General features: G+C 40.1%; 1 protein-coding gene across 2 annotated transcripts; it reads right to left on the bottom strand.

Moving 5' to 3' along the window:
• Window positions 1–1223: 1223 nt before the first annotated feature.
• On the bottom strand, window positions 1224–24092 carry gabrd (gamma-aminobutyric acid type A receptor subunit delta). 2 transcript variants are annotated; one of them, XM_015000666.2, is made up of 9 exons: window positions 23703–24092; window positions 10116–10231; window positions 7315–7382; window positions 5987–6207; window positions 5747–5829; window positions 4922–5059; window positions 4338–4493; window positions 3442–3653; window positions 1224–2200 (listed from the first exon to the last, which is right to left on the bottom strand). In XM_015000666.2, the coding sequence occupies exons 1-9, from the start codon at window positions 23768–23770 to the stop codon at window positions 1877–1879; spliced, it is 1386 nt and encodes a 461-aa protein (XP_014856152.2). In that variant the 5' UTR covers window positions 23771–24092; the 3' UTR covers window positions 1224–1876. The 2 variants fall into 2 exon arrangements, with proteins under 2 accessions (XP_014856152.2, XP_014856153.2); XM_015000667.2 differs by having other exon boundaries at window positions 1224–2110.
• Window positions 24093–24796: the final 704 nt, after the last annotated feature.

Genomic DNA, 24796 nt, shown 5'->3' with positions numbered 1-24796 from the left:
CGCTCTGCTCCCACCCGCCCTGATCCGCCGCCACACTGCTCAGCCTGATAACTGCCTCGGTCTGTGCACACGGGAATATGGGACCACAAGAGGGAAAAGATGTGGAGATGGTTTTCCCCGTGTAATCACCAAAGTCATGTGTGGAAATGTTGTAGCTGTTGCATTTGAAGAAAGATCCTGAGAAGTCTGCCAAAGTAAAAAGAAGTGCAATTTTTGGATGTGTAACATTGAATGACAAAAAAATAAATAAAAAAATAAAAAATAGTGTTTTTGCCTTCGAGAGGCTTTTAAAAGCACCCAAAACAACATAGACCAAAATGAACCCAGATAATTTTTAGTGTTTTACCATTTACTTAATTCCAGCTCAGCAGTGTTTCTCTTTGGTAGGAGTGTTCGTCACTTGTAGGAGGCATTGAGAAGATAAAAAAGCTTTTTGTCATTGTGGTTGTTGTTTCAAGCCCGGTGATAAATGAATTAAATGAATCTTTTACTTCTAGAAACGTGCTCTTTAGGGATTATCTGGCTAGATGGGTGTCCTGAAATGATCAGAAGCTAAGTTACTCCTAATACTCCTAGCTGTTTTACATTCTGTGATTTTTATGTCATCATGCCACTTAACCAGCCACAACTTGAACTGCAACTTTTTCTTTTTTGTTTTTTTTAACCACCTGTTTTGGGCATACTACATTAATGATCTAACAAGTCTGGAATTTTTTCCATTGACATTTATGTTAAAAGAGACACTGGATTAGCTTCTCCAATCCAGGGTAATGAAGAGACATTACTGAAGAGACTTCACCAATTTTTCTCCCAACTCCCAAAACACTATGACATTAAATTGTTTATTTTTGTTTTGATTCATAATGTTTTTTTAAGCTGTTTCAGCACTACAGCTGTAAGTTACTCAGTATTCATGTAAATGACTGTGCTCAGCTTATGGCTTTCAAAAAAATGTCGCAATTGGCCTAAGACAAGTGGTGCTTTCTCATCCAAGAACTTCCTCAAATCAATTTCCCAGTTCCCTCAATGGAAAGACCTGTACTCATCTAAAAGTGATTTATTTATAATCCCAAACAAGTACCTTTTTTTTTTTTTTAGATGTGCAAGTGTACATCTACCAGGAGTGATTTTAATTCGTTTCTCAAATCACATCCGACAACAATTCCTTTAACATCCGTGTGATTATCTGTAGCGAGGAGAGCGATTGAGACGAATGCACGTGGTAGCGGTGGAAGTCCTTTAATAACAAGGAAACAGGCAGGACTGGCAAGAGGAGATAAGACACTCCAGACTGTGTCCTAAATGTGGAAATGAACTAAAAAAGAAATGGGTGGAGGGACAGGGGATATAGAAAAAGAAAGGGTGGAGTGGGGGGTGGGGATGAGTTATCAGCCATGCAGAATAGCAGTGCACCTCATCTTGTCGTCCTCTTGCCTGAGAGGTGTTTCGGTTGTTGAGACAGCAGACGGCTCATGAGAGAGGGACAGGAGGAACTGTGACTGTTTTGAGGAGAACTCATGGTATTTAGTGGCGTTCATCTAGCAGGATGCAAATCTTAATATGTACGTGAGCCTCCAACGGGCGACTAAGTAACGTGCCTTTAAACCTTCCTTAGCTGTCTTTGTAATGAAGCATTTTTTTTGTGTGTGTGTCCTTCTAACAGTTTCAACTCTTAACTACTCCCCACTAAGTACCATATTTCTATATTCACAGGCTCTTACAGTGTGCACTTCCGTTCATTTGAAGTTTCTTCCTTGCCGAAGCCTCTGCGGTGGACGTCAGCAGCACAGTCTGCCAGCATTTTAATGTCACGACTCCAGCAGATTGCCTATGTACAGCTTCCGATGGCAGGCCTCCCCGACATTCTGCCACCTCCTCACATCGTGTACGCCACCCAGTAGATCACGTTCACCACGGCAAAAGTGAAAGGGAACACCGCCCTGGCGTAGATGTCGATGGTGTCTGCGTCAATGGGCTTGCAGACGCACTTGGAGCAACACTTTTTGTCCTCCTTGCTCTCCTCCGCCGGCCTCGATCGCCTCCTGCTCGGCGCCGGCTCCTCCGTGGCGCCCTCCCCGGGGATTTCACTGCCGGAGCGCTGCGTTCGGCCCTGGCGGTTGGAAATGACAACTCCCTGATTCATCCCGGTAACCGAGAGGGAAAACAGAACCATCGCCTGCTTGCCATTCTTTACTATCGACTGTAAAGAGAAAGGGGAGGGGAAGGGGGAGGGGGAGAAGGGGAGGTTGTTTCGGAAACAAGTGTGTTTTTTAAAATCAAGCAAAAAAAAAAGTTTCACCTCCATGACCTTCGTTGACAGCTTGACTCAACTCTGCTGCTACTCTTCTTCACCGATACATTTTGTAGATTCCAATGGGCAACACAAAATGTGCTGTACTGATATTTTACATGCAAAGTAAACTTCCCCGTTTGACAAAATCCTGAAATTGCGGAAGCCGGAAGCGGACGTTTTCCGCGTTTTCTTAAAACCAGGAATCATTAATTGAAAAACGTATTCGTCCTCGGGTTGTTGTTGTTGTCATTTGATATTAAAATGTGTTTGATTGTCTGAAAGAGAGCAGATGTAATCTGTCAGAAGGTGCTGGGGGACTTTTCACAGCACTGTAAGTTTTCTTGGTACTAAAAGGAAATACTACCTATGCATAGATAGGGGGTCAAACATTACATTTCCTATATTCTACGAACATTACCAGCACAGTTTCAGCTGTTTGTCTCTGTGTCTGTTAATTCACAATATTAAAGCAAGATCTACACTACAGTCCACCCTATTAACAGAAATAATTGACCTGAATTAAAGAAACATGGCAAAAATCAACACATGAATCCAAAGACTCAGTCTCCATAACTATTAGGTTGTTTTTCTTCTAGTTTTTGTTGATTTTTTTTTTTTTTTTTTACAAAATTTGTAATGAACACATGTGGTCCTTAATAATTGTTTAACATTTCTTCCTATTTATGATAAATAGTCCTCTGCTTTAAATTGGCTCAGTATAATGGTTAATTATCGCTGCCTCTCCCATCGATTAGCTCGGTTTTGATGACGAGACAATAAGCGAGCGCGTCACACTGTTTAATTTGGTCCTCTCATCTCAAATACAAGTAATCTGTATTCATAAGGAATTTCCACAAAGTGGGTGTTTGCTATTCTGTAAGTACTGTAAGTCATCTATGACAAAAGAAGCTGACAGTAAGATGAGAATCGCTGCTAATCTCTGTAGGGAAATCATCTATTTTCCGATTCTGTTCTACAGAGACCCCTTGTCTTGCTGAAGGTCAGTGGGATGGATGCTTGTCAGCGGCGAGGTTAGCCGCCCGCCCCAGTCTGTGTTTGAAAGACGAGCTCATTACTGTCAAAACCCTCCGAAAGCAGGCATTGTTATCTTCCTCTGATGGGACAACATGACGAGAGCGTTTCCTTACCTCGGAGCTGAGCTTGTTTGCCTTCACCTTGGCCTTCTCTTTGAGCCGGTAGTCAGCGTTGTAGTGAGCGAAGGCGTATTCAATGAGGGCCGCAAACACAAACACGTAGCAGATCCAGAAGTAGACGTCCAGCGCCTTGATGGCTGACGCCCGAGGCAAGGAGGAGCGAGCGCTTACCATCAGGGTAGTCATGGTGAGAACGGTTGTGATGCCTGTTGGGAAAAAAAACAACAACAAAAAAAACAAAAACACAGACTTAGATTAAAAACTAAGATATTGAGTTTTTGAGACACTGACCTGGAGAAGCAAACTTTTTAAACTTCCCAAACTCTGTTATCCTCACAGGGGGAAAAAAAATGTCCAAAGCTTGTAAAGACATAAATTGATTTAGATTCAACAAGACCGTAACACATTGCCATAGCTCCTTATTTGGGCCTAGATTCTTGTGATACACATAAAAACAACCGTCAACAAACAGTTGTGTGCTTAAATTGTTTTCTTTTTACCAATCAAATCACAGCAGTTTTTATCTGCATGCTGCCAATTACATCAATTTGAAAAGTCGCTCCAAATTAAATATGTCAAGAAGTACTCACTGATTGCCGAGATCGCTGTCTATTAATACTTGAACAGTTTTGCTGATGATTTTTTTCAATATGCTCTGCCGTAACAGATGAGCTGTAGCTCATGTTACAAAACTAAAGAGAACAACACTTTATTATTATTATTATTATTCCTCTGGCTGCAGATTTTCTGTTGCAGATTTGAAAAGCTGTAAAACATGGAGTCAAAAAAAAAAAAAGGCAAGCGTGCCAAGCTGATGTTCCAGAAACAAACATCGGCAAAACCATAGCTCAAATTAATGCTTAAGATTTAAAATGGGCCTCCACACCAACCTAGGGTTACCCGAGCTGGAACTGCTGATTGGCTGATCCAAAACGACACCCAAGACATCGCAACCAGCAGTATGGAAGGCATGTAAGACTGGATGATGTAGACACCTCTATTACGTCTCAGCTGGAAGCGAAGGCTGAGCCTTGGAAAACGTCCCGCTGGGAAACAGAAAACAAAACACCCTCATTTAATTGCAGAACTGGAGGAATTAATTATCCATCGCGGAAAGTCTCTATTGTTCTTCACAGGCAGAAGGGCTGATAGGAAAGGCTTGTCTGCTGGCTGGAGCCCAGAGTCGGATAACTTGCAGTTGTCAGACATAAAGTGCTACAGACTGAATTTTCCTGCCAGAAACTCCTATCACCTTTTAAAATCTCCTTCAAAGCTCAGCAGCAAGTCTGTCTTCATTTATTCCTTCTATGCATTGAATATGACCACAGAGGTGAGTTGGGTTTTGAAAAAAAAAAAAATCTGACTTCTGAAAGACTCGGCAGAGTTTTCAGACGCAAAGAGTTAGGCAAAAACCAGAAATTCAAAAGGCCAGACATAACCTTGACAACGGAACGAAATCGGGAGAGCTGCTCACCGGATTTGAAGTTCATAATTTCGGTGACAAAGCGGTAGTCTGTGATGGTGAACTGGGAGAGTTCCAGTTTGTCCAGTCCGTGAATGTGCCTCTGACTGTCCGACCAGTGATACACAATGTCCTCTGAGGAGTAGCCATCTTGAACAAAAGGAGCACAAGCTGAAATGTGAGGCTGTCTTAGCGGGAGGCATTTTAAAAAGTCAAGGGGCAAAAGTGTTATTTTTCTAACAATGGTCTTTGAACAAGATTACATTCTTTAACATAAACAAGAAGAATTGTATTCATCCATCTTAATTTTTTTTTGTCATTTTGTCAAGTTTTGTCAAGTTACAGACACAATATTCAGTACATTTTATGATTATTTTTGTGTGATAGAACAACACAAAGTTGTGCATGAATTTCCTAACTTTTATTTTTGGCAAACATTCAGAAAATAATTTGGATTCAAGCCCCTGAGGGAATATTTTATAGCACAATTTCAGGTGCGGTTTCAACTGAAGGTTTTTGGCTGGTCAAATCTGCCAGAGACACATCTTTACTCTGATGTTTTTGCACATATGCTTTTGCAAAGTAGCTAAAGCTGAATTTAATTTGCAGAAGAGTGAATGGACAACAGTTTTGAAGTCTTACAAATTGTACTTAAGTGGAGATTTGACAGCTGCATATTACTACAAATTTGCATTTACCTCAATTAGTTACTAAATACAAATGCCTGCCACACTTTTTTATAACGTATAGCATTTTTCATTACTTAAAATCATAATAAAATACACAGAGGTTTGCCGTATTTCTTTCCTTTGCGAGGACATGTAGACTTGAACTTACAGCTTTCTAAGTCCAGCATACACTCCTGTTCATCCATGGGGTACTTGGTCAGATCCATGTCACAGGCTACTGTTGAAGTGATTCTAGGGACAAAACAAAACATTTCTTCATCCTAGTCACCACCTACATGCTCGAAATCAAAGGTAAGAATTCAACAGAGACGGCAGAGTTCAGACTGAGAAATCAAAGAACTCTTTTTTTTTATTATTTATTATAATTATTATTATTGTTTTATTTTACCGGCTGCTGTACAGAATTACTCCGTTGGGCTGCAGGCGGATCAGCTTGTTCTCCACCGTCACATCGTGGAACCAGGCAGATTTGGCGTTGACGATGAATGTGTCGGGTAGCCACAGCTTGTCCACAAACCGGCTGTCCAGCCCCAGAGTCTTGTTGGTGTGATTGTAGGACAGGCGGTCATCGTGCCAGCTCTGCCGCAAGAACACTGTCATGGTGTATTCCTACCAGCACAAACAGAAAAGTGTGGGATATCAACTTTGTGTTTAAAAAAAAAAAAAAAAAAGTAAATTATTCAATTGTGGGGTTTTACATATATTTTAAATGTGATGTATTTCCCTTTGTCATGAGATATGCTTTAGCTTAGGACTAATCAAAAACCTAGATGAATTAAAAATTGAAGTATACTCAATGAAAATGTTTTATATGCACATATATAATTATTATTCCTCATACGGCTATTTGTGTGTTTAGACCTCTTTGAGCAAGCTGTTTAAATGTCTCACAAGAGGAAAGCACAGGGGAGGATTAATAAAAATGAGTGAAGTAAAAAATGAAAGTAAAGCAGTGTGCTAAGAAAAAGAGAGAACATCCTCAAGTGGAATACAGTAATTATTAATGAATCTGCAGTCCTTGAGATGCTACTAAATAAAAAAAATGACTTACAGAAGTAGTTTTGGGTTTGTTTTGGTACTTGGCTAAATGCTCAAATGTATTATTGTGTGACTCTAGTGTGATTTCTGGGATTAATTATTCTTATCTTTTTTTCTGATTGTTTTCCAACCCAAGCAATGATCTTCTCAAAACAGAAAAATAAGAATAAGAAAATAGAGGAAAGGAAACTAATGAACCTGTATTACAAATAATGGTCTGACCAAAACCTTAAGATGCATTTCAAAACATTTAACAAAAGGTGGCGGTTGCACATATGGTTACTTTATGTCTTATTTAAAGTAGATAAGACTGTCTGTGTCTGTCTTTTGTTTTTAGAGGCTCCAGTAAAGCTAACGGCTAATCTGAGGCCAAGAACCAAGGAGATCACCATCCACAACAAATGTCACAGGGGTTTTAGTTAACTAGAATTGAAAAATTTGTTAACCAATCCATTGACAGACTCTTTAATGTGAACCATGAAAAATCCAGATGCAATGTTATGCACCCAAACTCCTCCAATGCTATTCCACAGAGTGAGACAGACAACAGGCACAGCTGATCAAGAAGAGGAAATATCTGGGAATAACTAGAAAACCTCTGGTCTAGGTGAAAACAGTCGTTTTTTGTGGTTATTTGAAAAGTCGGTGTGGAAAGATGGGAGATATTCTGTAGTTTACCATGTTGGCCTCAGAGATGTGATCAATGCTGGCCACTTCGATAGCCATGGCCACGTTCACCGGTGGACCTGCAGAGCAAAAGGTGAGAAAACAAGGCACCCCCACCTCACTCACACACCCACACACACCTTCTATGCTCAGCCCGACTCCATCCGCTTCCTCTCATCCTCGCTTCATTTACCCTCCCGCCCACCATCTTCCCGCATCTCGAGCGCTCCTACGGAGCACTGAAGATTAAGCATTATCCAGTTTAACCACGCTAAGCAGCGCATCACACTGTGGGCATTTACAAACAGCACAGAGCTCTCATGGATCTGCACAGAGGGAGCTTCAGACAACATTCATATCACAAACACACGCACACACTCGCACACACAAACACATGTGCGGCGTTGTGTTTTCACTAAACAGCTCGCCATATGATTAGTGTGGAGTGTGCCTCGGTGATCAGATGCTGGAGCGCGAAAGCTGCATGGGGGGGCTCACTGATGCAGAGCGCTCAGGCTGCTTACGCTGAACATTAAGGAATCATTCAGTGCTTTTCCACATCATTCAACACCTTCCTAAAGTCATTTCTACAAAGTTCTATTATCTGTCGGCCATAATCAGGAGTATTAGCAAGAAGTGATTTAAAACAGCTTGAAACTATGGCAAAGTAACTAGAGGTAGTTGAGATAATGCAATAAATATATTTTTTTTATTGTAATTATTATAGTGTAAGATCCATGTTATGTAAGAGTGATTCTGTCTGGCGTGCTTAGCACACTAGCACATATATATTTTCCACAACCTACACACAAACTTTATTTTTTTTATGACAAAAGCTGAGACACTTTCATAGCAGAGATTAGAAAAGAAAATCTATGTTAGTTGTGTACCTATATGATCTGGATATTTTAGGTGGAGGCGCTGACCTTTGTCGCTTAATGTGCTACAAAGCCTGACGGGAACGGAGCCGCGTTTGTTGCTTTCTGCCTCTGTCTCGCTTTGCTCTTTTGTCATTTAAAATCGTTTGCTGTAGATTTTATTGTCACCCTCCAGCTGCATTGCTGGGGCGACTGATCGTCTGGTCTCTTCGCAGTTTCATCTCTACATGTTCTGAATACAAAAAGGTGGCTGACGATGTTTTTGCCCTGATCATGTGTCAGTTTGCACCCGCATTGACAGAGAGTGATTTGAAGGTTGTTGTTTTTTTTCTGCTTAAAGACTAGTCACAGGAAATCCAGCTATGCAAGTCCAATGAATAATTACTTACTAGAAGTGAAATCCTTTGAACTGTTTTGGTTTGAGCAGAGAGCTTTTATATCAACATTTCCGGGACTTTATAGAAGGGAGATGTGTTTATTTATGCATTTCTTTCAAAAACAAAGGAAAGAAACATCCTGAGTAGAGGTGACTGGTGTTGGAGGTCAGTTCAACATTTTGATGAAGAAGCTTACAAGAAATCATGACTCAAGCAGTAAATAATGTTAATGTTTTGTGTTTAAAATGGCAGCTATGTGAAAGCGTCCTCTGTCGATTCCTCCAGCTGAGCTCAGACTGAGTTGCTAGGCAACCAAAGAGAGAGCGAGTTAGTGGATGCCACCAACCTTGCACACCTCATCGTGAGAGGTTGAGCAGCTAAAGACCTTCCTCTGCCTACATCTCCCAGAATGCTGTGTGATTCTGGATCGGATTTCAGTGAATATTCTATATATTGAATATTCTATCACAATATAAACTGTTATCGATTTATTGTCCAGCCTTGTTTAGCAAGTTTGTGTGCAGGTGACACACTTTTCCCTTAAAGCGGCTTCTGAAATGGAGGCTGCACACATAAATAAAGACAGTCGGACAGATGAATAAACAGGATTCACAAATGTTTTGCAAAGAAAGGATGAGCACTGTTTTTATGCTTTTTTGTCAAACTAAACTTTTAGCTTGAATCACAGTCACTCAAACCAACACGACAGAATTTAGTAAACTGAAGTTATCTGCTGGAGAATTTCTCCGTCAGCACTTCATTTCCTAAAACACGGCTTCCCTAAAAGACGGCTTTGCTTTCCAACACGAAATTCGTGCAAATGTCCATTCAGTTGCAAAACATTACGACTTCCTTTCCGTACTCGTGTTTCTACTACAGTTGAGGCTCCTCACTAGGAGTGGAGTTGAATGAAGGGGATCGGCAAGATTAACAGACATGATTCCTCCATGGTCAAGGCAGCCCTTGCGTTTGGATTAACTTTTTCGGCACATTGATGACCTCACATTAATATAAATGTGGAGACGGCATGCAGGTCTCCGCAGAGGCGCGGGGCACAGGACGGTGCGTGTTGGTCCCAGCAGCTCTCCTCGCCCACACTTTCGACTCTCGGCTCAGCTGAGTTAAGCTGTGAGATTGAGAAATCTATCGTTGTGGTCGTTGGATGTTTCACATTTAGCAGCCATTCTTAGCAACGTCTCCAGAGGGGTTTGCGAAGCTCGTGCCACCCCCAACCCTCCCCAACTGCTCTGCAGCTTGTCCTTGAGGGCCGTCATCCTCCATAATCCCTTTTAGCAAAGCCTCTCACACCAAATGAATTTGTGTCCTTAACCGACGATTTGCCTTTTAGGAAAACTAAAGCAGGTGTACTTGCATGCCGTAAACATGGCTTTGCTTTAATGTGGAGCAAGAAAGAAAATCCCTAAAAGAAGGACACGGTTCAATCGGAAGATCAAACGCAAACATCCCCGCTCTGTTGCTTGGGTTATGCTAAGGATGGCGGTAAATGTGAGGGGGTGAACTGCAACCCAACACCACAAGCCCTAGATCTCATACTCACCTCCTATCCCAGGGCGAAAATTTCTGGCATAGCCTTTCATTAAATCATCCAGGTTAGGTAACCAGGATATTTCAATGTCTGTACCTACATAGTCCCCAATGTCACTCAGCATGGCCCTGAAGAGACAAACAGCAAACACACCAGATTCAGATTCGAAAGGGAAAAGGTCAAAATATCAGGTGCATTCATGAAAACAGGTCAGAAATAAACACTTCCGGTCCTCAGTCAGGGCATCAATAACACTGAATATTTCACAGGCAGTAAGCGGATTCGGCCAACCCAGGAGCACGTCCGCCGTTCAGCCTCCCTTTGAATGATCATTTGTTTGGTCCTGGGGTGCAACCTGCAGATATCTCCCCTCAACTCCAACCGGTTGAGGAAAGATAAACAAACGGCTGAAAAAAAAAGGTAAAGCTAATTAAAAAGAACTGCAGGAACATTTCGCCATTAATTGCACTAAAGGTCAAGACATGAGTGGCATTAGAGGCAGCAAGCTGGAGAGGCTTTGAAAGCAAAGGAAGGAAAAGGTTTAGTACTCCGAGAAACAGTGTGATGACAATGCAATATCATTGTAATGGTGGAAATATGATTAAATATAGAAAGCAATCTAAAAAATCTGGACCATACATACAAAAAGTGGGTAAATATTTTTAAATTGCCCCAAAGTGGCTTAAAAAAAAAAAAAAAGCAAATCAGGACTCTATTAGGATGACTTCTCCATCTTTTCCATCATTACACACACCCAGCACAACACCTTCACTTAAACATCAGTAGTTGCAACAAAAATACTAAATTATAAATGTAAATGCCGGTTTTTAAATGGATTGGACGAATAAGACCGAGTGCAGCACTCTGTCCAAATCTCCAAATGTTTGAAGCTACTGCAGTTGGTGCATTATTGAACAAAACGAAAACACAAAGCATTTACACAGAAATAAAAAATCTTCTGTCATTCAGAACTGCAGAACTTATAGAGAGACTCAGAGCGCTTATAGAGAGTGTTTTTGTGAGAGAGGTGATGCAACACGTATGCCAATCAAATGTGCCCTGGTTTTCAGCATTTCAAATCAATAAAGATCCTTTTTCTTCTGCATTTTATACCCTGCACAGCCTTTAGACATAACTGGCTCAAAGAGTGCAAGACTGAAGGCTATTTAAGCTGATGCTCTCAGCCTCCCAACCAACAGTCTCTCATTCTGTCCTCCAGCGGAGCTAGAATAACCTGCAGCTTGTTCACTTTCTGACATTTTCCATCTTCATCAGAGTTCAGCATAAATATTTTCATTACGATAGAAAACCAAATATCAAACTAAAAGTTGTTATAAAGGACAAAGTGGCTGTAGGGTTTGATGATTCACCATAGAGAGATTTTTTTTTGTAATATTTGTACAGCTATTTTGACTCTGTCCTCATGTATGTGTGTGTGAGAGTGTGTGTGTGTGTGTGTGTGTGTGTGTGTGTGTGTGCGTGCGTGCGTGCGTGCGTGTGCGTGTGTGTGTGTGTGTTTGTGTGTGTGTGTTTTGTTACAAGACTATGCAGCGTTGATGTGGACAATCTGACTCCACGTAGGATTTCAGGTCTTGGAGGCTTCTACAATGCAGACATAAATTCATGAAGACATAAAAAATAATTGTAAAATAATTTTTTCTGTCACATACACCCTAATATCATCACCTTCCTAAAATAATGGCCTTTTTTCTTTTTTTTTTTTTTTTTGCCAAAATGATTTTGGCAAAAAAAAAAGAAAAAAAGAAAAAGAAAAGATCACCACCTCTTACTTTCCAAAGATATTTTTGACAAAAAATGATGTGGGTCATTATTTTAGAAAGGTGACAACCTAATTATAAGAAAAATCAATTAAAAAAAATGTTGTGGCTGCTTTTAGTCTCATTCTGTAATAGGAATTAATGTAATCATTTTATAAAAAACTGAAAAACTGCCAAAATCTGCATTACATATTGCATCTTTATCGAAAAGCATTAGTTTGCTTTTCATCACTTTTCCCAAAGTCACAAAGAGCTATTGAGAAATGTCCTAAGATCCAATCCTGGCACCAAAGGTGCCGGTTGGAGAACCCTGCTGCAGATGCTGCATCCTAAAAAGAATTGTGAAAATCAGTACATTACGCTGGACTACAAACACATTTGTAGTAATTTGGTTTCTAACACACTGTCCGGATACAAGTAGGCTAAATTTTCAGCAGACATTACAGCAGATTTCAGCAGCTTAACAAAGCAATAAAACATTAAAAATATTTAACTTAACTGCATCACGGGGGAAAAAATATTTATATCACGATTCGTGTCTGCGTTGATCTTTTGAAACAGCGCAATACCTCATCTTAAGCAACTGAATTTATATCCAAAAGTGCCTGTTTCATGTCTGTTTCTTTTCTCCCTGCATGTGCGTGTCCGTGCCGAGGCTGCTGCAGAAACTGAAGCTTTCAATGCCACACACTCAGACATTAACACAAGCTGTGCCCCTAACGTTTTATCTCCTCTGCAAATGATCCAGAAAGGGACTAAGGGTGAAATTAACATTTTTAAATGGTTCAAAGGCCCCCCACCCTCCCATGAGGTCCATAAAGGCACACAGTTCTAACAGAGCTGCCAGCATTTCATGTTCACACCTCAAAGCCACTAGGTGGCAGGTTTGTACTCCAAAAGACCAAGAGAGGAAGCATTAGGGACACACACTCACTCTCTCTGATTGTACTGTTATCACTTATATAAACACTGAGTTGAGGAATCACATTATATGCACAATTCTGTCTTTTTGATGCAAGCAGCCAGCAGTTGTGGACTAAATGAATGCAGTGAATACAAGTTTCCCTGACATTTAGAGCCACAAAGGCCAGTCCTGGCATTGTCTTGAAAACAGGCCCCACAGGGGGCGCTTTATCAAAGGTGATCTTATTGACAAACAGTGAAAAGCCATTTGGTGACCTTTAAAATAGCAGTGGACATTTTTAGGGAAGGTGAGAGAAGCGTAAAGCGGCACATAGGGGAGCTAAGTACCACAGAAAGCCCGCAAGAAAACAGAAGCATTGTGGGAAAAATGCAATATCTTTTTGTCTTGTCATTAAGATTTTTCTGAGGCTTCACTCTGTAGTACCAGATATTTATAGCCTGGCAATCAGAGTAAAAACAGAAGCACTCATGAGCTAATTAATCACTCTGTGACTCCTGTTTTTTTTTTTGTTTTGTTTTTTTCCACTAATTGGTTGCTTCTAAATCAGGAAATTAAGAGCTTTCTCTTCAAGAAATTTTCTGCATGCCAAGGTCAAACATGCCTCTGGAAAAAAAGCACTGGGCACTGGAAGCGTGTGGATGTGTGTGGATGTGTGTGTGTGCGTGCGTGTGCGTGTGTGTGCGTGGGTGTGTGTGGGTGTGTGCGTGCGTGCGTGTGTGTGTGTGTGTGTGTGTGTGTGTGTGTGTGTGTGTGTGTGTGCTTCTAAGAGACAAAACATACTGCGACTCCCTGAATTTCACTGAAACCTGCCGCACTGCGATTGGAAACAATATGTTAATTTACAAGAACTTTGGCATTTTATTAAAGCTGTTTATCTTCTACCCTCATCAACTTTACGCGCTGCGGTGTTTTGGAAAAGACTTTGTCACATTGCAGCTGCAACCTTCACCGCATTTTACGAGGAATTCATGTGATAAAGACACAATGCAGGTCATTATCGCGACGTGGAAGAAACCTCTGATGCAGTTTTCAAACATTTTAACAAATAAAAATCTTAAAAGTGCGGCATGCGTTTATGTTAAGTCCCTGTGAGTGAATATGTTGTAGAGCGACCTTTCCCCGAATTACAGTTCCACATCTAAAGCACAGAAATATTTGCCTGTTCAGCCAAAAAGCAAGGAGAGCTTTGCTACGCATCATTTGTAAATATTCCTCTAGATTGACATGGAGCTGAAACGTAATAATGGTCTGAATGAGCGAGCATGCAATGATTCCAGCCTGGTCACTCCTATGAAAATGTTTTTTGCCTCGGCCACCGGTATCAGACAGAATACAAACGCTCTAAACAACTTCAGAAATTGTATTTGTGAAATAGTTTGAAAACCATTTGTAGCTTTCTTTCTACTAGATAAATACCCAACGCTTTATTGTAATCTATTACATAAGAAGATAATAATAATAATAATAATAATAATAATAATAATAATAATAATTATTATTATTATTATTATTATTATCATTATTATTATTATTATAGTGAATACTGAGGTTTGTGTTTGGTCTCATTTCAAAAACCGGGGTTGAAACATGACATAGCATGAACAAGCGTAAGGAGAGTGAGTCCCTGAAGAGGACTTTTATGTTTCTATGTGGCTCACATGTAGTGGACTCACATATGAGACTGAAAGGATCAGAGCATCAGGAAGACCAGAAACTGATAGACTCAATAAGTGTTCACTTAAACCTGGTATCTGAGCACTTATTCACTATTTATATTCCATTTTTAATAACATTTATGCTGGTGTCTGTACATTTTTGCTGTTGTTAAAAAAATAGTTTGTCTTTACACACATTTTGAATATATATATATATATATATATATATTTTTTTTTTAATTATTATTAACCTACCCAAGTTGCACATTCCTTTGAACCAGATTAGCTTTTTGTTTTGTTTGTTTGAAGAATTTTTGGGGGCCTTTATAAGATAGTAATCAGTCAGGAAGGCAGACGTGCAGCAAAGGTGCCGAGGAAGAGAGTCAAACTCGCCTGCAGCCTCTGTAGCTCCAACTACTGCAGAGGCAAATCGTAACATGTCGTGAGAAAATAACTATTTGTTGAACTTTCATGCACAGTATTGATTTAATTAAAGATTTATCTCAAATTTTTAGTCTGCTGTTTTGTGCGAGAAGAAAAGTGTGAAGTTTTCAGCCTCAATATTCTGAGAGACAATGAAACGTCAGTGTATCCTCCCACGAGGCTCGCGCAGGTTGCAAATATGATTGCTTTTGGGGCTCACTAAATATTTGAAGCTCTTCACCAGCAAACAGTGGCGAATGTTCAGTTGCAGATGCTCCTGCTTTTTTTTATTTTACTTTCATTAAGCGTCTCGCTCCCATCTCGAAGCGCCGTCTGTTTATGAGCTAACATTAAACAGACCGGGGGGCTGTGAGGGGCGGGAGCTGCAAGGCGCAAAGAGTGGCAGCCTCTCTCAAATTTATGGAGTCTGCTTGGGAACGTAAAGTGCCTCATGCGCTGCTGAGCTAATTAGTTTTATATATGCTGGCACTAGCAGTTAGCTGAACACGAGTGGAGCGTCGGTTCCCCCCCACAGAGGGGAACTCATAGTGGAACAAATAAAAGATGAGAGGCATCAAAATGAAACAACTTCATGTTTCATTTTAACTGAGGAATGTGTTTAACTGAGGAATGTTCCCATATTGATGCATAATCTCTATTTTTCCACCTCTGAAATAGAAAGTAATTTTATTGTAGATACAGATTAAAACTTTTCGTTTTACTCATTAACATGAGATACACAAAAAATGTATCTGTAAGCAAAGAATCTCAATCAAACAATCAGAATTTTGTGGTTGTTGCAAAAATGTAAAGTGAGCTTGAATACTTTTGCAAGGCACTTGTTTTACCTGCATTTCATTAAGTGCTGGGACTTGGTTAAAATTTTTAATCAAGTTAGTTGAGGGGTCTGTAATTAATCGCAGTTCATCACATTTTAATCAAAAACTACATATTGACAAAATAAGCGACGTTTTCCATTCAAAAACTCTTTTTGCTGTTAAATTATTGAATAAATAGACATGTGAGCTCAACTACAAAGATACGTCTTGTTCTTAATCTGTTATTTAAGTTATTCTACTATCAGATTAATGCAAATTGCCACTATATCCAGTCAGCTTTCAAGAGTTTCCCCTGATTATTCATGTAACTTCTTTCCAAAATACTTCTTTACACTTGTGGACAGTGTGGAGACATTAGCGTTGGGGACGGACGTTGTTGCTTGATGAAATGTGTTTAGCATTGAGATACTATTTTAGGCTTGAATGGCTTCGCTGATTGACCAACTCACAAATTGCAGATCTAACCTAACCTAGTCTAACCTCCGTTGTGCCAAGAGTGGCCGCTATATCCAGTCAGCTTTCACCTATAGTTATAGTTGGGCTTCAGACTTACGGACGGACCAGAAACACGAAAATACGATGTCTCCAAAGAAAATAGGGTTTAATTGTGTTTAAATATACATAAAGTTTTGTCCCTAATCTTCTTTCCTTTTACCATGTAATATAGACATTTCATGCTCTTAAAAGTTACAGTAAGGTTTATAAAGAAAGTAAGTAATAAATGTTCTGGAACATGTTTCAAGTAATAGACCAGCAGAAAGAAGTGTATAAATGTAGGTGAAAGGAGGGAGTGCTGTGAAATACGGCAGTGGCAGGATCATGCTATGGGGACAGTTCTCTTCAGCGGGGAACTTGAACAGAGTAGTTGGGTGAGACGGACGGATTTAAACACAGGACACAGGAGATTCACCCAGACGTCATCAGCGAACATACAACCAGAGCTGCAGATTAAAATGTTCAGATCCAAACAAAAACGTATATTTCTCTCTCAGACTGGTCAAGTTGTGATGCATTTTGAAATAAAGCCGAGATATGTTACTATTTACAGTTAAAAGAAATCATATGCTAAATATGCATTTGAATAGGTTGTCAGTTGCACATGCACAGAGAACATAAGTATGAATAAAATTACTCTATCTATATGTTTTCAAAGAAATCAAGCCCCTTAAATCTTGTCTACATGCTGTGAACTTTCCGGCAGCCACGCTAACTCAGCAGTTTGGAGATGAGGATGCTTTGAGTTGGGCCTCGTATGATCCAACCTTCTGCCTTTCCCTGATTTTTACTCAGTCTGCTTTCTCCCTCGCAGTTTCACAGTAATTAATGTGTGTTTTAAAGTCGTGCACAACCGTACACACACACTGACTGTATTACTTTTGCCAAGAGATTCGTTGACTTTTCCAAGCGGATCAACCGAAAATGCGCATTGCTTATCAGCAAGACGTCAGCAAAATACAGTAAATACAAATGCGGTCTAACATCAGGAAATGTTCTGTTGCTGCAGTAATGCACTTCAAGTTTTACTTTCTCTTTTCCCCTCGCTGGTATTTCTGGCCTGGTGAGTCTGTGTTTGTTTGTGTCCTTTCCCTCTCACCCCACAGCTGCTTAGTGCAGATGGTCGTCCTTCCTGGAGTTTCATTATGACAGGGACAATGGATGATGCATAAACTCAGGACCCATTAATAAAATATTCTTCTCTTTATTTTTTTCCTCTTACTTCTAGACAACAGGGTCTGCAACCTGCGGCTGCAGGGCTGCATTTGACTCTTTTCACCAAAGGCGCTCTTAATAATTTTGTTCAAAGACTATCGAGGCTTTTTCTCTTTGGAACTAATGAGATAAAGATTGTTTTTTTTTAGTTCAGTCATTTATTTATTTTTTTTCATAAGACTGTGTACAAGCGTTTCTTCATTTTCCATAAACATGGGACTTTTCAATCAATAAAACACATATGTTTATTTTGTTTTATTTAAATGGATTTACTTTTTTTTTTTAGCTAAAAAAAAAAAACAGAAAATATTGTCTCTTGAATCTTGGATAACTTATTCTGACCCGCCTTACGCATCTATATTCTGCTGAAATAAATAATATGTTTTGCCAGTTACTGGCCATCTGCGGGCGACTGGATAAATCTAAGGGTATCACTAACTGCATTTTAGAGCAAAACCCTTTTAGACACAACTAGAACCAAGCACCATGCGATCACCTGGTGACCTGTCCGAGGCAAACCCTTCATAATGAGTGTTGGACACAACGCAATCCCAGCCGTGACCCAAAGTGCTCAGGGCTTCCTACCTGCTTGGGAATCTGAGGCACCTCAGTTTACACAGGCCGGGTTTATAAATGCAAATGTTACATGTTAAGCTACATTGCAGCATATTTTTACTATTTGCGTTGAGATCAATTAATAAGAACCTTTTTTTTCTCACTATGTACTTACTTGAGAAAATGTAAGTTACATTTTGCTGCGGCTCACCACACAGGGTGATACGGCTTCAAACTGGGGGCGCCGCCCCACAAGCGACCCAGTGTTCATGCAAGCGACACAAGCAACCCAGTGTTTGCTCAGTGTAAAAGCTCTGAGAAAATACTGCTTAGGGTATATTATGAAACTGAAGTTGGAGTCAGGTGTGAAAACATCCTACTGGGTAATAAATTAAAGGTGCATTTCATTGTTTTTTCTGGAATCTGGGCTACACTTGGTCATCTCAAGTTCTAAAATAATCAGATACAACTTGATCTGGATCATTCTTCACAAAATGATTTTCTGAAACACACTTGGAAATCCATTAAGTCTATATATAAAGCTTAATGCTTTTTTTAAAAAAAAAGTATTATCAAAAAAGTAAAAGTAGTATATAAATAGCACTATACAACCCATTTTTTTACCAGCGGTCCTTTTGTACATCAAAACAGTTGGATATTTTGTCCAGCTAATTATATATCTGAGGCCAGATCTTGGTTTCCACAAAACCATCCTACTTGTTCTTAATTAATGCTAAAACAAGTTCTTCAAATGATCAGGCTGCAACACAGATTCTGCTGGAAACTAGATCAATTTGTGCCACAGGCCTCGCATGCAACCAGCTAATGTTCTGTGGTATTTAAAGAAACTAAAGAACCAGATCCCATTTAAATGTGCATAATTTTACTTATTCAGTAAGTAAACACGCAAAATACATGTGATCATTCAGTGGTGATATAGCAGATTTCACTATAGAAAGGACACCGAATGTCTTCCTTTGCCAGATCTCATAAAGCAGAACCCAATTTGGGTGTTGAATAAATAATTTAACGTTGTCGCCGCTTTTTCCACATTTCAGGAAATCAATCCTGCAGGGATATTTAGGGTTAGGATGAGACAGGGTGCAAATTAAAACTGCTGGCCTTGTCGAATTAAGACATTTTCACTACGCAAATTCGCCGCCTCTTTTTACGACTTAAAGGAGAACTTGATAGACTTTCTGCATTTTACATTGTGCCAAATAAAATAATTAGCACGCATTTAGTCATTCAGAAGCCACCAGTGCACGCAAAACAAATTACTCCCGTAAACTGTTTCCCATTTTAAGTGAGTGTGATGCGTTGGCTTCGATTGAGTGGGAGACTTTTAGAGGCACTGAGACGTGGCTGTACCAACTCACCCTGAAGCCTTTCGCAGAGATTGGGGCTTTGTAGAGGCAGTTCATGCGGTCGGAGCAACACGAGCAAATCCCCGTGTTATTGGGACGTGTTCTCTCTGGTATGGTAGCAGGGATTTATCTGCTGACTCAGCCTCTCATACAGATTAGCCGGGACAGGAGAGTCACCGAGGTGCATGTTTAAAGGACAAGTTTGACAGACCAGGATGATCAACACTAAATGGCTGGGATAAAAGCCTCTGGAATCACATCCTGCGGCCAGGTTTTATGTACAGCATGTGCATGAAAGGAAAGCGCACACTTCCATGCTTGCTTCTCTCTGGTTTTGGTGAGAAATAAATTACAATGTCATTATCAGTGTGTCAGAAGGCTCCATAAGGATGAAACCTCCAAATACAACACCATTTGGGGAATTGGTAAACAGCTAACATCTGAATATGTAACATCCAAATGTCTTGTGGAGACAAGTTTTATGGTCGAGTAAAAGAAACGCTGAGGAAAAATACAAAAGTGAACTTTTATGGAGCAGCCAACAGTTCCCGGTATGTTCTGTATGATATCTTAATGCCATGTCACAAATATAGTAAAATTACAGAAACATTTTGTTCTACCCAAGTGACTCTTTTGCTACAGATGTTTGTTTCCACATTTTGATGCAGCCATAATTAGCTGTGTTACATTTGGATTGATCATAGTTCATTATGGAGAAGGAAAGCTTCAGCTCAAATCAATAGTTGGACTATTTGGTGTATCAACAGGATAAAGAGCCAAGAAAGAGTTGTTGAAAGTTTGCTCTGTGCAACTATTTTGACACATATTTGCTTCTATAATTTAGATTCTGCGTGCATTAGAAGATCTGCAATAAATTCCATCTTTTGTACCCAATCCTGTTTTGTTTTTTGTTTTTTTTTAGGTGTTGTTGGGTCTGGTGGTCTTTATTTGAAAGTGATCAGACAGGCAAGTGGGCAAAGAGAAAAGGGGAAGACACACGGTAAATGCCACCAGGTCGGGACTTGAACCTGCGCTACTACAGCACTCTCTGTACCCTCTTGGTTTGCTTTCTTGTCTGCCAAGCCCAGCTGTAAGTAATCATCACTGAAATCTCTCCTGCTTAATGTTGAACTGTTTGACATGTGAGAATAAGAGGAAATGCATCCTAATAAAATGACTAATTGTTCCCCATACACACACACAAAGAAACACTACTACCATGTCAGTTCAGTTTGTGCTTATGTAAGTTTGAGAGAAGATAGCAGAAACACGATGGGATTACTTCATATGTGTGACTGAAATCAGCTCTGAGCAGGCTTCCTTTCTTTTCTATCTGGCCAAGTTCTGTGTGCAAGTATCTCCATGGAGTTAGCTCAGCATTTTCCATGCAAGAACAAAACAAATCCATTGTGCTGATAGTTATTGAGTTTGTTTAGAATAGTGAGTAAATACCAGGAGTTTCTCTGTTTTCAAACTGTTCTCTGGATTCCCAGCTTGTGTGTAGCTCTGAGCTGAAGTTGGGATTCCCATGGAATTTGTTATCAAAATAATTAGCTACCCTTATTGGCTAATTAAAAAATTAGCCACATGGTGATGGCATCTTGCTTCATTGAGGTAAAATTGGCTACAAAGCTAAAGCTAGCAAAAATACTACGGATAGTATGTAGACTATTAGAAGCATGTTGGCCTACTGTAACATACTCAGTTTTAGCTTTTATTAGCATATTAGCTAAACTGCTATTAACAGCATAGCAGTTTATGCTATGCAATAACATGATTGCCCACACACTATCACTTTGTTCATTAAAATTTTTAGGTCAAAATTAGCAAAAAGACTCATAATAGATCAAATGTTCTCTGTAGCATGTAGCCTATCATTACTATCACATTACTTTTTCAGCTTTTAAGAGACTCAAAATTTAGATGGACTTTCCCTGCAAAATATGTCCACCTCAGTCAGACTTGATGCAGAGTCACTGTGAACATTGATTTTTTTTCTTCTTTTTTTAAGCCTTGTCACAGATTCCAAAATGGATTTAGGCATGGACTTTGACTGGGCCATTCAAGTACATTAATAGGCTCAAATCTTTACTAATCGATGCTAGATCGGGGTGTACGTTAGGCTCTGCCGCAGACCCATGCTTTCTAATAGGTTTTTCTTCCAGGATTGTTCAACATTTAGCGCCATTCATCTTCCCATCAACTATGACCAGCTGTCCTGTTACACGCCCCAGGGCATGAAGCTGCCACCACCATGTTCCACTGATGAGATTGTGTGAGGACAGGACACAGTGTTAGTTTGCTTCAGCTAAAACCTCCCACTTTGGTTTCACTTGACCAGATCATTTTCTTCTATCTGTGCCTCATATGGTGTTCTTTCAACACCATATTTTTCCACATGAGCAACTCCTCTAGAGATACTATGAGCTTCTTCTTGGCTGCTTCTCTGACGAAGTCTTACTTTGCCTGTCAAATAAAGGGGATGGTCATGTCTTGGTAGGTCTGCTGTTAATCATTTTCAGTTGTCAAATATTCAAAACCTACGGTATTTTTTTGTAATCTAACTCTGTTTTAGACATCTCCTGTATACCGTCTTCCTTTGTCATCTATAATGTTTTCCAACACTCATCTGAGGACTTCACAGAACATTTGCATTGGATTTCATTCCAAATTGTAGTACTTTCAAAGGCAAATTGGTTGGAGCTGGTTTTATTTAGGGGTATCAGAGTGAAGGGGGCGGGGAATCCATACACATCACCTTTTTCAGTTGTTTTCTTTGTTAAACACTTTCAAAACCCAGTGTCATTTTGTGTGCTACTTTGTGTTGGTCTGCCAAGTTAAATAAATCTCAATAACACATAAAAAAAAAAAATCTGTGGATGCAATGTGTCAAAGTGGAATCTAGGAATGTTTTTGCAAGATATTCTAGGTGAAGGCAGTGTTCATTACAGCAAAGCATAAGAGACACCTCAGCTGGAGAGAAAAGCTGTGAAACTCACGCAACACCAAAGGTGGTTAGGAATAACTTAGCTAAGCAACAAATAGTGAAACAGATAAACGAGGAGCTAAAAGGAGAATCTGAGTATTTCTGGTCTGAGAGAGATGGAGTGGGGGGGCAGGGAAACAAAGCTACTTTCATCTACAAAAAGCGGAACAGCAATATGTGTAAACGTGTGTGTGTGTGGGGGGGGGGGGTGTGTGTGTGTGTGTGTGTGTGTCTTAAAGAGAGAGAGAAAAAGAGAGGGAAAAAGCTGACACATAATGAGGTGCCAAGAAAAAAAAGGCAACACTGCATTGTATCAAGAGCTAAATAATAACAACAAGAGCAGTGGTGACTGGAGGCAGGAAAATCCAATTACAGCAGTGGTTACTCCCTCTGCTGGTGGAGGAGCCAGAAGGCAAAACAGCAGAGATTTGCCCCAAATCTCACCCACAGCTAAAGCATGGAGTCACCTTTTGTCCTTTTTACACTGGAGGCACCCAGAAGCACAGCACTGAGGGACTCAGAGGAGCCAGATTATGGCTGCTTTTATTGGATTAGGGATAATATATGGGTTGAAAAGTGGAGAATATTCCTATAAAGGTGCATTTAAAAAAAAAAGACTAAAACACCTGATTTTGCTTAAATACACAGATTAGGAGAACATCAATTTCTGAAAGTGATTTAATTTAGTGAAAACCAGCAACAGATTTAATTGTCAGCAGTTTACGCTTTACAGTTTCCACGTAAAACGATAATTTAGTCGGCTAGTCCTGCTTTTTATTTCAAAACATCACCCTTTTTTTCCCCCTAAACTCCTAAAACATGAGCGTTCAAATGTTCCCCTACTGAGGAATGCCTGGACAGGGAGGCCTCCCTTAATCCCCTTGTATCTCTGTACCATCTGACATAATGTACGTCTCCTGATCAGGCCTGGGAACCTGGTGCTGATATTACCTGCTGCACACAGACACCACCCACTCACCTGCTACTTACCTCCATTTAAAAAGGAAAAACATATGCATTATGTAAATATCACAATAGATTGCCGTGCCAAAGGCAAAGCGGAAAATAAACAGATATTATCATGGGAATTTTAAGTTAAGCAAAGGGTGTCTTTGTTTAGTTCCTTAAAATATTAATATATGACGCACTACAAGGGATGCTTTTAATTAAAACCATCTGGATGTAATGTGTCTATGTGCTCTATTCTGCCACAGTTTGACAAGTGGTCGTCTCTAGTTTTATTTTATATTAGTTCATACCTGATCTCGACCTGTTATTGTGGAGGGTGGGGGGGGATGCTTGAGCGCTCTCGGTTACAAACAAGAACAGAACACCTGCAAGAAAGAGAAAAACAGACTCACCTGGAGAAAATATCCCCTCCAAAGAAGAGCACAGCAAGACCGGACAGCAGGAAAGTTTGGACCTCCATTCCAAACCCCCTCAAAATGAACCCAAATCTATTTAAAAGAAAGTTTCCCTTGTCGGAAGCCGATGAGTTTTAATCGAAACGTTGTTTTTATTTCAGTGCGCTCTCCTCGTTATCCGGCGCAGCGGAGAACAAAGTAAAGTCTATAGCCGTTGATGATGATGATGATGATGGTGGTGGCGATGGTGATGGTGGTCGCGGTGGGTTGGACCCCATCCTGGAATCCCCACCTGATCTCCCCGAGTTCACCAAAGCAGAGCGCACAAGAGAAATAGCAAAGAAATCTCTCGGTCCGAGCGCACTAACGAGCCGATCCACCGCTGCTGCCGCCTGTCATCCAGAGAGCGGAGAGAGAGAGAGAGAGAGAGAGAGAGAGAGAGAGAGAGAGAGGCAGTGGGAAACTCTTTAATCTGTCGATTGCTTGGGCGCTAAACATCACGGGCAATCCGTGGGCGCATAGGCAGGTCACAATATGGTCCTCCATGATGAGAATTCTGCTAAATAAAGACCCTTTAAAAGCCTTAAAATGAATTAATAGTAGTAATAATAATAGCGATCAACTTTTAAATTGAGCATTTATTTTTGTACGGAAGCGAATCCAACGTCAATATTTCCGTTGTGGTTCGTGTTTTGCCAAAAGGCCCAATTAGAAGCAGTGAAATCAAAGCCTCAGTGATAAAAAGCAAAGGTTCTACAGGCAGTTGGCTCTCAGGATCACAGATAACTCCACAAGAAAAAAAAAGAGATAATTTTAATATTTTATGTCATTAAAGCTTTTGGGGGGTTGAAAGCTGCCCATGTTTAGAAAATGTCCTCACATAATGAATTCTGTGAGAATAGTCTCTAAGTATATCTCATATACTTCATTTCTCAGCATTGATGTAGAAAATGTACAGTTTCTTGCTGGACCCCTTTAAACAAAAAAATAACTTAACGTTACTTTTGATAAATAAGGTGAACTGCTTTCCAGACCTATCTATGCTCCACGCCACAGACAGGTCTGGAGCATGATGTACCTATCTGTGGTCG

The sequence above is a fragment of the Poecilia mexicana genome, unplaced genomic scaffold (assembly GCF_051168715.1).
Source record: "Poecilia mexicana isolate PSO_F unplaced genomic scaffold, ASM5116871v1 scaffold_7, whole genome shotgun sequence".
NCBI lineage: Eukaryota > Metazoa > Chordata > Actinopteri > Cyprinodontiformes > Poeciliidae > Poecilia > Poecilia mexicana.
Note: the sequence above shows the minus strand (reverse complement) of the source record. Positions and strands in the feature narration are given on the sequence as shown.